This window comes from Papio anubis, chromosome 7 (assembly GCF_008728515.1).
Source record: "Papio anubis isolate 15944 chromosome 7, Panubis1.0, whole genome shotgun sequence".
NCBI classification, from domain to species: Eukaryota; Metazoa; Chordata; class Mammalia; order Primates; family Cercopithecidae; genus Papio; species Papio anubis.
In genome coordinates this window covers 131,030,998-131,044,185 of record NC_044982.1, presented here as the reverse complement: position 1 = coordinate 131,044,185, position 13,188 = coordinate 131,030,998, and the positions used below count along the sequence as shown (strand labels likewise).

General features: G+C 42.4%; 1 protein-coding gene across 3 annotated transcripts in view; it reads right to left on the bottom strand.

Moving 5' to 3' along the window:
* CGNL1 (cingulin like 1) overlaps positions 1 to 13,188 on the bottom strand; it is a 118,636-nt gene that overhangs the window by 99,505 nt on the left and 5,943 nt on the right. For all 3 annotated transcript variants that reach the window (XM_009210264.4, XM_009210263.4, XM_009210262.4), the window contains exons 2-4: positions 10,533 to 12,149; positions 9,656 to 9,750; positions 7,661 to 7,766 (exon numbers count right to left, since the gene is read on the bottom strand). In XM_009210264.4, coding sequence (XP_009208528.2) covers positions 7,661 to 7,766; positions 9,656 to 9,750; positions 10,533 to 12,134 — 1,803 coding nt within the window. In that variant the 5' untranslated portion in view covers positions 12,135 to 12,149. The remainder of the gene's footprint in view (positions 1 to 7,660; positions 7,767 to 9,655; positions 9,751 to 10,532; positions 12,150 to 13,188) is intronic.

The window sequence follows — 13,188 nt, the reverse complement described above, 5'->3', positions numbered from 1 at the left end:
CAAAGAACCCAACAGAAACTTCGCAGGTAGCCCAATGCTAGGGAGACACTAGGGTTCCAAATCGACCAAAATAGAGAAACCTTGGTGGACATTCTGGCATTCATTTGAAATCCAAGAAAGGAACATGGGTCATGTCTTAGTAGTAAGGGCAAAAACTTACATAGACACTCCCCAATAATGCCTAGAACAACCAACCATATAGAATCAAGATAATCTGCAAGTAATTTAACTGTCTGTCAAAACAAAACTTAACATTCTTCAGGGGGAGATAACACATTCCAGAACGTCTATAACTAATCGTCACCCACTCGGTCTAGCATACAATCAAAAAAAAAAATCATTGGACATGCAAAGAAGTAGGAAGAACCAACCAATAACTAAATAAAATAGACAACAGACACAGAGATGGCCCAGATATTAAAGTTAACAGATAAGGACTTCAAATTAACTGTAACATTTTAAAAATAGAAACAATTATGGACAAAGGGTGTTTTTTTGTTTTTGTTTTTTTCTTTTCAGACAGAGTCTTGCTCTGTCATCCAGGCTGGAGTGCATTGTCCCAATCTTAGTTCACTGCAACCTCTATCTCCTGGGTTCAAACAATTCTCCTGCCTCAGCCTCCCAAATAGCTGATGTTACAGGTGTGCACCATCACACGTGGCTAATTTTGTATTTTTAGTAGAGACAGGGTTTCACCATGTTGGCCAGGCTGGTCTCTACCTCCTGATCTCAGGTGATCCATCTACCTTGCCCTCCCAAAGTGCTGGGATTACAGGCATGAACCACTGCACCTGGCCCAACAAAGGGATTTTTCTAAATGAAGTTCCAGAGATAGATTCTATAAAAATATAATCAAGTAGACATTCTAAAACAGCAATACACAATATCTGAAATTTAAGAACTCATTGGATCTCAGCTCACTGTAACCTCAAACTTCTAGGCTCAAGTGATCCTCCTACCTCAGCCCTCTGAGCAGTTATGACTACAAGCACGAGCCACCATGCCTGGCAATTTTTATAGTTTTTGTAGAGATGGGATCTCACGATGTTGCCCAGGCTAGTCTCAAACTCCTGGCCTCAAACAATCCCTCCCACCTCAGTCTCCCAAAGTGTCAGAATTACAGGCATGAACCACTGCACCTGGCCAAAGAAAAGTTCTTAAAAGAACCATCCTTTAAAAGAAGGATGAAGAAAAAGATTCTTTTAAAGACACCTTTAAAGAAAAAGTCTTAAAGTAAGATTGACATAGCCAGAAAACAAGACTAATGAATTTGAAAGGTCAATAGAAAACATCCAGAATATCTGATGTCCCAAACATACACACACACACACACACACACACATGAAAAGAGAGAGAATAGAGCACAAGGGGTAAGAGGAACACCATCAAAATTTCTAAAATACATTTAATTGGAGTCTGAGAAGAGCTGGGAGAGACAGAATGTGAAAGAAGCAATATTCAACTAAATAATAGCCAAGAAATTTTCAAATCTTTTTTTTTTTTTTTTTTTTTTTTTTGAGACGGAGCCTCGCTCTGTCACCCAGGCTGGAGTGCAGTGGCCGGATCTCAGCTCACTGCAAGCTCCACTTCCCGGGTTCACGCCATTCTCCTGCCTCAGCCTCCCGAGTAGCTGGGACTACAGGCGCCTGCCACCTCGCCCGGCTAAGTTTTTGTATTTTTAGTAGAGACGGGGTTTCACTGTGTTAGCCAGGATGGTCTCGATCTCCTGACCTCGTGATCCGCCTGTCTCGGCCTCCCAAAGTGCTGGGATTACAGGCTTGAGCCACCGCGCCCGGCCGAAATTTTCAAATCTGATGCACCTGTCAAGTCGAGAGCTCAGTGAATCCCAAGAAAAATAAATAAAAGAAAAATCACTCTTAGGCACGTCATAGTGAAAATCTAACAATTGACAAAAAAGATAAAATATTAAAAGCACCCAGCTGGAAAAGACACATCACTCTCAAGAGAATAACAGTAAGAATGATGGCTGGCTTTCCAATGGAGCCAACTGGGGTCAAAAGACAAATAATGTCCTTAAATTCATGAAACAAAACAATACTTGCCACACTAGAGTTCCTCAAAACTGAGAGTGAATGACAGCTATTCTCAAACAATGCTCCCAAAAAGTACTACAGGATATTAAAAAAAAAAAGTTCTCCAGGCTGAAGGAAATCACTCCTAGATGGAAATACGGAAGTACAGAAAGGAGTGAACAGCACTGGAAAGGGACTACATCTAAATGAAAGATGCGCTGGACCTCTCCAACAAAAATGACCGAACACTGCTGAGAGATGCTGCACACATAAATAAGTGGGGAGAAAGTTCGTGTTCACAAATAAGAATACCAATAACATGAAGACATCAGTTCCACCAAATTTATCTATGCATTTGGTATAATCCCAATCAAAATTCCTAGAGGCTTTTCTTGGTGGAAATTGACAAGCTGATAAAAGTTTATATGGCAAGGCAAAAGACCCAGAGTAGCTAAGATAACCTTGGAGAAGAATAAAGCTACCAGATCTCAAGGCTTATTAAAGTTGCAATAATTAAACTGTACAGTAGTAGTGCAAGGAGAGACAAGTAGACCAAAGCAATGGAAGAGAGTCTAGGTGTTACAGAGAATATACCCACTGGAACTGGCATGCAGCACTACCAGGAGTGTAAATTGTTTCAATCACTTTGTAAAATCATTTGGCAACATTTAAGACTTAAACCAAAGCCCAATTTGCAACCCAGAAATTATACTCTTAGATATATTCTCAAGAGAAATGAGTGTGTTTACAAAAAAAAAAAAAAAAAAAGACACTAATGTTCAGTATGGCATTATACCTAACAGCCAAATACCAGAAATGACCACTAAGAGGATACACTATGTTGAGTGATAACAACAGAAAACTACATTTCAATACAAAATAGCTACCAGTACATGCAACATTAATGGATCTTGCTGATATAATGTTGAAGAAATGAAGGGGGACACACAGGAATACTTATTATAATACATATTGTAAAATTTTCTTTATGTAAAATTCAAGAAAGGCAAAACTACTCTAGATGATAGAAGTCAGGATACGATTACCCCCAGAAGGAAGGAGTACAATTTTTGCGGAAGGAACACAGGAAACCCAGGAAACCAAAACTACTCAAGGTGATAGAAGTCAAGATATGATTACCCCTAGAAGGAGGGGGTACAATTTATGGGGAACACCGGAAACCCAGGAAACCTGGGTGATGGGAGTGTTCCGTATCTTGATCTAGATGGTATTTGCATGGAAGCAAACCTATGTTAGAAATTCAATGAACTGTATAGATACAATTTGTGTAATTGACTTTATATAAGTTATACCCAATAAAACAATATAAAAACAGATATTTGTTGAAGACTCATCTGTTTGCTAAGTTATACCCAAAGCCCCTGCCTCTGTGTTCCCAAGACCCTTTATACATATATTTGTTACAGAAATCTGCATTACACTAGAGATTATTGCTCAGTCACCGCCAGTGAGATTCCGTCCCTCTCTGCATAGACTGTATGCAAGTAATAAATAAGCGTATGTTAGCTAAATTGACTTTCTCCTTGTAGATGTTACATTTCCATAATGAAGAGGGACCTGACTGAAGAGAGTCTATTAGGAAATACTATCTCTCTGATCTGAGTATGAATATTAATGGATCTTCTTTTTTTTCTTCTTCCATGAAAGTAACACAATGATTCTCTCAAAAGGATTTGGCTAAAATCCTACAGTAAAGTCGTTAGAAAACTACAAATAGCTGAGGGGAAGAAACAAAAGCAGGAATCAAAGCTAGTAATGGCAGCATCTTGGCTGACACGTCCCTGAATCCAGGTGCAAGTTGTGTGTGATAAATTTGGAATGAGGTACTTCCCCACCTACCCCTGTGAAGAGAATTAGAAACACAAACACACAACTTCCAATTTTCTTAGGCAAAATGAGAACAATCCATTTAGAACTCTAAATCCAACCCAGTGAGGGAAATTATACATTGTTCTTTCCCATACAAAATGTCTACCTGCTTTGCTGTTTTCCAATATGGTCTCTGTCCCTAAGGAAGAGGGTTTTTACATTCTCTCCTAATCACTTAACTGACACCACAAAGATAAAACTCCAAAACCTTTGCCAGCAAATAATCAGATTCCGAACTTAAGAGGGAGGGAAGAGGAGTAGGAAAATGTGGCAATTAAACAGTCATGGAGCTGTAATAGGAACCTGAAGTCTAAGAGCCTTGGTTCATTTTCTCATCATCTCTTGATTTGGCAGCTTCTTTTGTTGTTGTTTTTAAGAGACAATGTCTCATTCTGTCAACCAGGCTGGAGTACAGTGGCACAATCATAGCTCACGGCAGCCTCCACCTCCAGGTCTCAAGTGACTTCTGCCTCAGCTTCCTGAGTAGCTGGGGCTACAGGCATGTGCCACCATGCCTGGCTAATTTTTTAATTTTTCTAGAGACAGGGTCTCACTACATTGCCCAGGCTGGTCTCCAACTCTTGGCCTCCAGAAACCCTCCCTCCACAGTCTCCCAAAGTGCTGGGGTTACAGGCGTGAGGGACCACACCTAGACAGGCATTAGCTTTTTATGTGGTCTCTCTTCCTCTAATCTTACCTCTCTCCAAAAGCTGCAAAAGGAATAAACTTTCACAAACACAATGGTATTCACATCTGTTTAAAATCCAACAATGGCAACCCACCCCCTTCACAGCCTGAAATGGAAACTTCTTACATAACTTCCAAGGTCCTTGCTACCAGGCTGTTCCTCCGCCCATCCTGGCTCTGTGCTCCCACTACACTACATTCCCTCTTTAACACGGCAAACCCATGCCTCTTTATATTTGTCTGTGCTATTCACTTAACCTAGAACACCCCAGCTTCCCTTCTTCTCACAAATAATTCTATGATTTCTTGAGGCAGCATTAGTGTCATTGTCTCTAGAAGGGCTACCCTGACTTCCCCACTTCAGGCTGGTCACCCCTAGTCTATGGCCCACAAGGACAATCTCAACATCAAGGCCAAAGGCCGCTCGTCAGGTGGTAGGGCATGCTTTCACAGGTTGGCACCCAGCCTAACCTACCACTCCAGTAAATTTTACCTCTAGGTATATTCTCAAAGAGAAATGAGTGAAAGTGTTTTACTCCTCCACAAAAATTGCAATAACATTCTGTGCTTTATTTCATAGCCCCAAACCAGAAATTTCAAGAATACACACTGTGTTAGCATACAGATCCTAAAGGAAACTGTTTCGTACCAAAAAAAGTACAGAGTATGTCAGCATTCAAGCAGATCTTAGGCTGAGAAGCAGTGGCTCAAACCTATCCAGTGGGAGGCGGGAGGCAGAGGATCACAGAGTCAGGAGATGAGACCATCTCAGCTAACCCTGAGTAAGAAACCCGTCTCTACTAAAAAATACAAAAATAGCCAGGCGAGGTGGCGGTAGCCTGTAGTCCCAACTATAGGGAGGCTGAGGCAGAGAATGGCGCATGAAAACCAGGAGGCGGAGGCTTTACAGTGAGCTGAGATCAGAGCCCTCACGCTCCAGCCTGGAAGCGACAGCGAGACTCCCTCAGAATCTTGATGATATAATAATGTGAGGAAATGCAGCTAAGACACACAAGAATACACATTGTGAAATTTTCTAACTTTATAAAAGGGAATAGAGAGGCAAAACGACTCTAGGTGATAGAAGTCAGGATATGATTACCTCCAGAAGGATGGGGTGTAATTGATGGGGAAGAAACCCAGGAAACCTGGGTGATGGGAGTGTTCTGCACCTTGATTGGGATGACAATTCCATGGATGCAAAGCTATGTTAAAAATTCAATGTACCGGCCGGGCGCGGTGGCTCAAGTCTGTAATCCCAGCACTTTGGGAGGCCAAGACGGGCGGATCACGAGGTCAGGAGATCGAGACCATCCTGGCAAACACGGTGAAACCTCGTCTCTACTAAAAATACAAAAAATTAGCCGGGCGTGGCGGCGGGCGCCTGTAGTCCCAGCTACTCGGGAGGCTGAAGCAGCAGAATGACGTGAACCCAGGAGGCGGAGCTTACAGTGAGCCAAGATGGCGCCACAGCACTCCAGCCTGGGCCACAGAGCGAGACTCTGTCTCAAAAAAAAAAAAAAATTCAATGTACTGTACCGATACGATTTGGGTAATTTACTTTATATAAGTTATACCCCAATAAAATAATATAAAAAGGATATTTGTTGAAGACTCATCTGTTTGCTAAGTTATACCCTAAGCCCCTGTGTTGAAGACCCTTTATATTGCTTTATAACAGCCAGTGAGATTCCACCTCACTCTCTGTGCATAGCCTGTATGCAGGTATACAAAAAAACAAGAATCGTGTTGATAATTTGGACTTCAGAGTTTTAGCAAAGAAATACTGGACTGACTTTAAGAACTATGTAGAGCTCCTCAAGTCTATGTATACGCAAGGAGTATGGTATAAAGATTCCCCAGTAGGAATTGCGTCTGTGTGTGTATGGCATTGCTCTATTTGAGGTCAGCGCAGCCGTCATGGGTTAGCTGAGTGCCGGGGGAATAACAAGTAGTAAAGATGGTAGGGTGATGCCTAAAATTATCCCCTATATGTACATTTCCCAAGTTAGACAGAAGCTCTAGACAAGTTTCCTATTACCTGCCTCCAGGTATCTTCCTCTTTCCTTCCCATGCAGAATTCCCCTGGGAGGGGAAAGGAAGCTGGACAAGCAGGAAATGAGTTCTACACAAGGTGGTGTAGGATTGAGGAACAAGTGTACAGCCGTACTCTCTTAAGAGCGGCTTACTTCCAGAGCACCAGGTGTGTCTGACATACAGTAGTTGTTTTATCAAACGTGAGAGGGCTCTCTCCCTAAAAAAAAACCTCTATGTCCCCACTCAAATTCAGCACAATCAATCAGACAGGCAGTTATTTAAAAACTAACTTGGCACTCACTGAGCTCTCTCCTGGCCCCTGCGCCACAGCTGGTCAGCGTCACCAGTCTCTAGTCCCATTCTGTTTCACACCTGAAGCTCCAGAGCCTGGGTCCACGCCTGTTCACACTTACCTTCCGCGTTTGCCGACAACAATGCTAGTCCTCTTATTCTTATTTTCCCCTTCTAAATCTCGCCATCTGTTTTTATCATCCTATTATAGTCTATGTTTTTTTAAATAAAATACCTTTAAACGTTTCTGGAAAAAAGGCTGTACGGTAAGGCCAAGCATGGTGGCTTATGCCTGTAATCCCAGCACTTTGGGATGCCAAGTTGAGTGGATTGCTTGAGCCCAGGAGTTCAAGACCAGCCTGAGCAACATGGTGAAACCCATACCCTACTAAAAACACAAAACTTATCTGCGTGTGGTGGCACACGCCTGTAGCTCCAGCTGCTTGGGAGGCTGAGGTGGGAGGATAGCTTGAGCTCAGGAGGCAGAGGTTGCAGTGAGCCAAGATCATACCACTGCACTCCAGCCTGGGTGACAGACAGAGACTCCGTCTCAATAAAAAAGGTTGGGTGCAAATGAACATTTAAAACATGGGGAGTACTCCTCACTACTCAGGAAATGTCCCACTTACTGCTATAAGCAAACATACAGACTGAAGAAACAGCAAGTTGTTTACCACATTCCATGCTAACTGCACTCCACAAAATACAAAATTTCTATTTACTTGGTTATTTCCTTGTGCACTCCCAGCTGCTCGAGACTTTAAGGTCTGGATTTTCTCAAAGACCAAGTTGACTTTCCTTTTAGTAGCATCGTCATTATCAGCACTCCTGAAAAAGGGACAGCAGAGAAAACAATGAGGGACACACCCATTGGTCTCAGAACAATTTACATGTCATGACACACACACACACAACAGGCACTTTAAGAAGATAAACTGCAGGAGCTGTGAATTCATTAAAGCCTCAGACAAAATCAGTGTGAGAGCAGGATGGATGGTGTCTTTTTTTCCCAAATAAATTACGTGTTACCACTCAATTTGGGACAGGGTTCCCAGGGACATAAGCACATCCTCAGTAAGCTTGGAGAAGACATCCAGTGAACATCTAGCAATCTGTTCTTTGATTCAAATGGCTCATGTCCATTCCAAAAGGAATTCTCCTTTTCTTTGAAGTGGGTTTGTGTGTATCTCTCTCACACACACAAACACACTGTACACTTAAATCTTACACTAAGAATGACCTACAATGATCTTAATTTGTGTAACCTATGTTTAAAAAAATAAAACCCCTAAGCCAAGATTGTCAACATGGCAGCCCTTTGTCTGGGCTTTCATAGCTAACACTGAGATACTAAGTTTTATTAACTTCTACCACACTCCCAGCAATTAGAAGAAAAAGATTTAAAATAAACTTCCTTCAACAGGCACCTCCCACTAAAGTCTGTCTTACCGATGTCTCAATAAATCATGTGCCAAAAAATACATACATAAAGGAATTTAATGAATTTTGGCCAGGTGCAGTGGCTCACGTCTGTAATCTCAGCACTTTGGGAGGCAGACGCAGGTGGATCACTCGAGGTTAGGCGTTAGAGATCAGCCTTGCCAACATGGCAAAACCCTGTCTCTACTAAAAATACAAAAATTAGCCAGACATGATGGCACACACCTATAATCCTAGCTACTCGGGTGGCTGAGGCAGGAGAATCTCTTGAACCTGGGAGGTGGAGATTGCAGTGAGCCAAGATCATGTCACTGCATTCCAGCCTGAATGACACAGTGAGACTCTGTCTCAAAAAATAAAAAAAATAATAATGAATTTTACAAGTCAAAATTTCTTCTACCTTAATCTTAACATGGTAAAGTCTTCCACAGGGAGATACTAATAACCAGTTCTTAGCTAGATCAATCTTTTGGGTTACTTTTTTTTTTTTTTTCCTTTTCAAAAGATCCCCTATCTTATATTTTGAGCCTTACTATTTTGTTAGCTCTAAAACTGACAAATAATTGTAAGGCACAATACAAAAATATACAGTATTTTGATACCAATGAGGATTTGCCATGCCAAGTGGCTGGTTTTCAGTCATGTAGGCTGTAAAGCTTTGTTTTTTTGGTTTTTTTTTTCCTTCTTCTTAATCATATCTGATGAGAGAACTGAAACAGAAACTTCAAATCCCTTGCTCGAGTTCCAGCACAGTTGGTATCTAAGTAAGGGCTGAAACCCTGATTATTCCAACTCAACCACCAAGATAAGCATGGAAAGCACTGCTTTTAAATGACTCACACATGCTTTAAAAATAATGGAAGCAGGGGCTCTTGGCCAATGTTAACTCTGGGGAGGGGAGGTGTTTGTATTTGTAACTTCTAAAGGACTAACATTGCGTGGAAGAACTCAAGGTGACGGCAGACTCCATTCAAACCTGAAGAGTAGACACTCTTCCTATCTTTGAATTTGCTTTTGAAATAGTAAAGGGTCATTTTTAAAATGTATTCATTTTAATTTTTAAAGTGTGGTGTACTTTCCTAAACACCCCTCCCAAAACCCCCACCCCATACCACACAAGACAAATGCCGTCATGAAAACCCCAGCCATTGAGTTTTAACCCTCCAACGGCTGGCACAGGGCAAAAAAGAAGGTAAACATTAAGCCCTCAGAAAAGGAAATTAAGAGTCCCACCAGAAACAACAATACTTTGCTCTTTCAGAGGGAAAATCACTAACCCTTCTTTGAGGTAATTGTAGAGAATCTGCTTAGCTGTCTCCTCATTGGTTTGCTGAGTGAGCTCTTGCTGGCCCTTTAAGAGATCCGGTGTGGCCTGGAACATAAAGCCTGTTGTTAGACCTTGAGGATGAAGTTCCCAGAGGCTTCCAAACACAAAATAATTCCTCCAGTGAGCATCCTCCTTAGAGCCAGTTACAACATTTACCAGCTTCATAATCTTGGGGAAGTTACTTAACTTCTCCTCGTCTCAATGTTCTCACCTGTAAATTGAGGTTAATAGATATTACCTGCACAGGGTTGGTGCAGTCCTGTAATATATAACAAATAGTGCTTAGCACTTAGCTACATTTTTTTTTACTATTTTATCAATATCATTATTTTTTATTGTTACTATCAAAACACTAAATGTACCACTCAGATTCTATCACTTGATAATTAACCTAAATGAAGATTAACCTAATTTTTCAGGCTAGAAATTAACCCAGTCACTCAATTTTATGAGGAAAATTAATATATCTACAGAAATCTAACCATTCAGCCTCTGTGTAGAAACAAATTCTGCATACTTTCAGATTTCATGCATGCACAAACAGAACAACTGAGCCTCTCTATAGCGTCTGCCAAGTTACTTTACAGAGAGATCTCAATGGGAATCCAGCTGAACTTCAAAGAACCCAGAAAACTATACAATTGGCAGTAGGACATCGTGAGTAGGACACAACTGGATAACGAAACAGATCAGCTGTGTGATTCCTGATACAAGATTGAGGATGTGTAATTCCTATGGCCTCATGCACCATGAGTACATCATTAGATTATTTAGCAAGAAGAGGAAATTAAAAAAAAAAAAAAAAACAGGAATTGCACTAGTGTTACCTGAGTATTCGAGGCCGAAGGAAATGTCTTCACAGAAATTTTCTTGGGGCCAGAATCAGGCGAAGTTGCTGCTGCCCGGTTCTGTAACATCAGCGTGGCAGTGGCTGTTTTCACCTCCTCCTCCTTTTTACTCTGTGCACCAAGGGAGGGCGCACGGATCACTGTACCTTCCTGAGTACCTTTGGTTTCCAGAACTTTCCCATCTATATTCTGCTGGGGAGGCCTGGAGTGGGCACATGGAGCCCCGTGCGCTGCTCCCTGCAGCTTTGCAAAGGTACGGCCCACGCTCTGTTTCCCACGGTGCTCCTGAGACAGTGGCCGCTGCGGGCACACCTGGGAAGGCCGGAGGAGGTGTTCGTTTGACTTGCCCAAGTTCCTACTGAATTCAGTCAGGTACTCGGAGTTCCCCTGGAGGCCAAAAGGAAAGGCGCTATCCACGCTTCTGGATCTTTTCCTGTCATCTGGATTAATTCTGTTTCGCTTCCCAGTCCTTCCTCTTCTCTGAAGCCCAGGTTTTTGATCAAATTTTTCAATTAACTGATCCACACCAGGAATTGATCCCGTATCAATATCCCGTCCAGTTCCTGGCAGGAAGGGGATATACCTTCTGTTTTCATGACGATTGACGTTGTCGGCATGGATGGCACAATCCTGATCATCCAGTAAAAACCTGTACAAAGAGTTGGCAGACGTGGGAGTTGTCGATGACGAGGAGGACCTCCGGGACCGAGCTCCATCCAGGACGGGTCCCGCTGAATCCTGTCGCCGGAAGGGAAGAACATCTGGCCTGGTTTTCTTGGTTTCGGGGTGGGCATGTGGGCTGTGGGCAGTCAGGGGTCTCCCGCTAGTGGAAGGGGCCTCCTCTCCCACCCTCTCCTTGGTGCAGCTCTGAACGTTGACACACACTGAGGTCTGCTTTTTAGGGTCCTCTATGACCACAGAGCTGCATAAACGAATAGCTGTCACACCAGATTTGGCCAGGTCTTCCAAGGAGGGACTGGTAGGCTGGGAATTGCTAGGTTTGGGAAAGCAAGTCCAAGGCTTCTTATTATTGATGCCTCCTTCTCTCAACGTTTTTAGCCAATTACTCTCAGGAGGCTGGTGATTTTGTAAGTTCAATTCATTCTTTTCAGGGTCATAGGGCTGCAAAAGCTCTGGATGCCTCTGAAAGTTCAGCACGTGAGATGGCTTCATGGACCCATCTTTGCGATCTAGAACTCCATTCTTGCCTTCATGGAGAGGGGGCTGTTTCAGGTTTCTTACTGGGCTAGGCTGGGCGTATGGGTTTTCTGGAAGCTGCAGTTCTTCACTGTTCTCCTTTAGCACAGAACCATTGCTGGAATGTAGAGGCAGGTTATTTACCACTGGAGGTGGAAAGGGTGGTCCATTTTCAGAAAACGATGTGCCTGCTAGGCACCGTTCTGTGTTATTCAGGACAATGTAGGGGTGACCATCAATTCCCTGGACCCGAATACTGACACCGTAAGAGCCTGCCTTGGAGTTCTGGGAACTCCTCGATTTTTGGGTATCATCACTTGCGAGTCTCAGATGGACCCCATATTCCTGCTGCACATGTTGATATTCACCGAAATACAGCTCCATGGTTCACTGTTCCAGCTACCAGGGAGAGATGGGGTAAAAAGAGGACATTAGGTTAGAATTACATCTGTTTAAATGAAGATTGAAATAATTAGGAAGGGGAAACTTCAAAGTTCAAAGAAAACAAGACATTTTAAACAGCAAAGACACCTCAGAACCAAGTGCTGAAGGGCAGCCCTCTGGTGACCAAGCAGGACTTTCTGGATGCCCTTCAGCCCACGTGGCCACTGAGTTTGTCAACACTGGGCTTGAACTCTGGCCTGAGGGCAGACAACCGGTGTAATGACCTGACACCTTTGGCATAACTTCGTTATTCTGACTTTGTTATTCTGTTTTGGGCTGTTCTGGTTGCCTTCTTCTTTTCTTTTCTTTTTTTCTTTTTTTTAAGTTTAGTTGGTTTCCTGAAGCTCTATGCTGTTTATTTTTAACCAATAGGATGTTCCAGTTACCAGCATTTGAGAGTTAGGTACTTTTCCATGAAAATAATTAAGAGCTAAGGAATTCTGATGCTCACCATTTTTCTTTGTTACTCTGTGGTTCATTTTCCTCTCAAACTACTTTCAGCCTTTTTTTATGCACAATCTTGCTTCAAAATCTTTAACACTACTATTTGAATGAGGAATCAGTTGTTTGTGAGACTGACAGTGAAATTAAATGATTATAAATCATTTTCAATCTTTTCTTCTTACCAAAAAAGTTCAATAGCACATTGATCTGGAAAATGTTATTTAAAAAATGAAGAACACTCAGGGCTCTGTATTTTGTGATGGGTCCTGATGCCAAGAATAGTTGCCATCGCCTTTCTGGTGTGTGGCCAACCTTGTCAGATGACTACAGACAGCTCACCAAGCAGGATGGCCACCCTGCCTCACACTCCGAGGTTCCCCACCAGAAATTCACTTGTAACACTGCAAAACCGCAACGGTAAAGGGACTCCAGGAAGAGCAGTAGCAACTGGTCACAAATAGCAGCTGTCTCTTTTTTTTCCCTCCACTTTTGAGACACTTTTTGAGTTTTCTTTCTATTCTAGAGTCAATCTACTAGCACATTTTCCAAG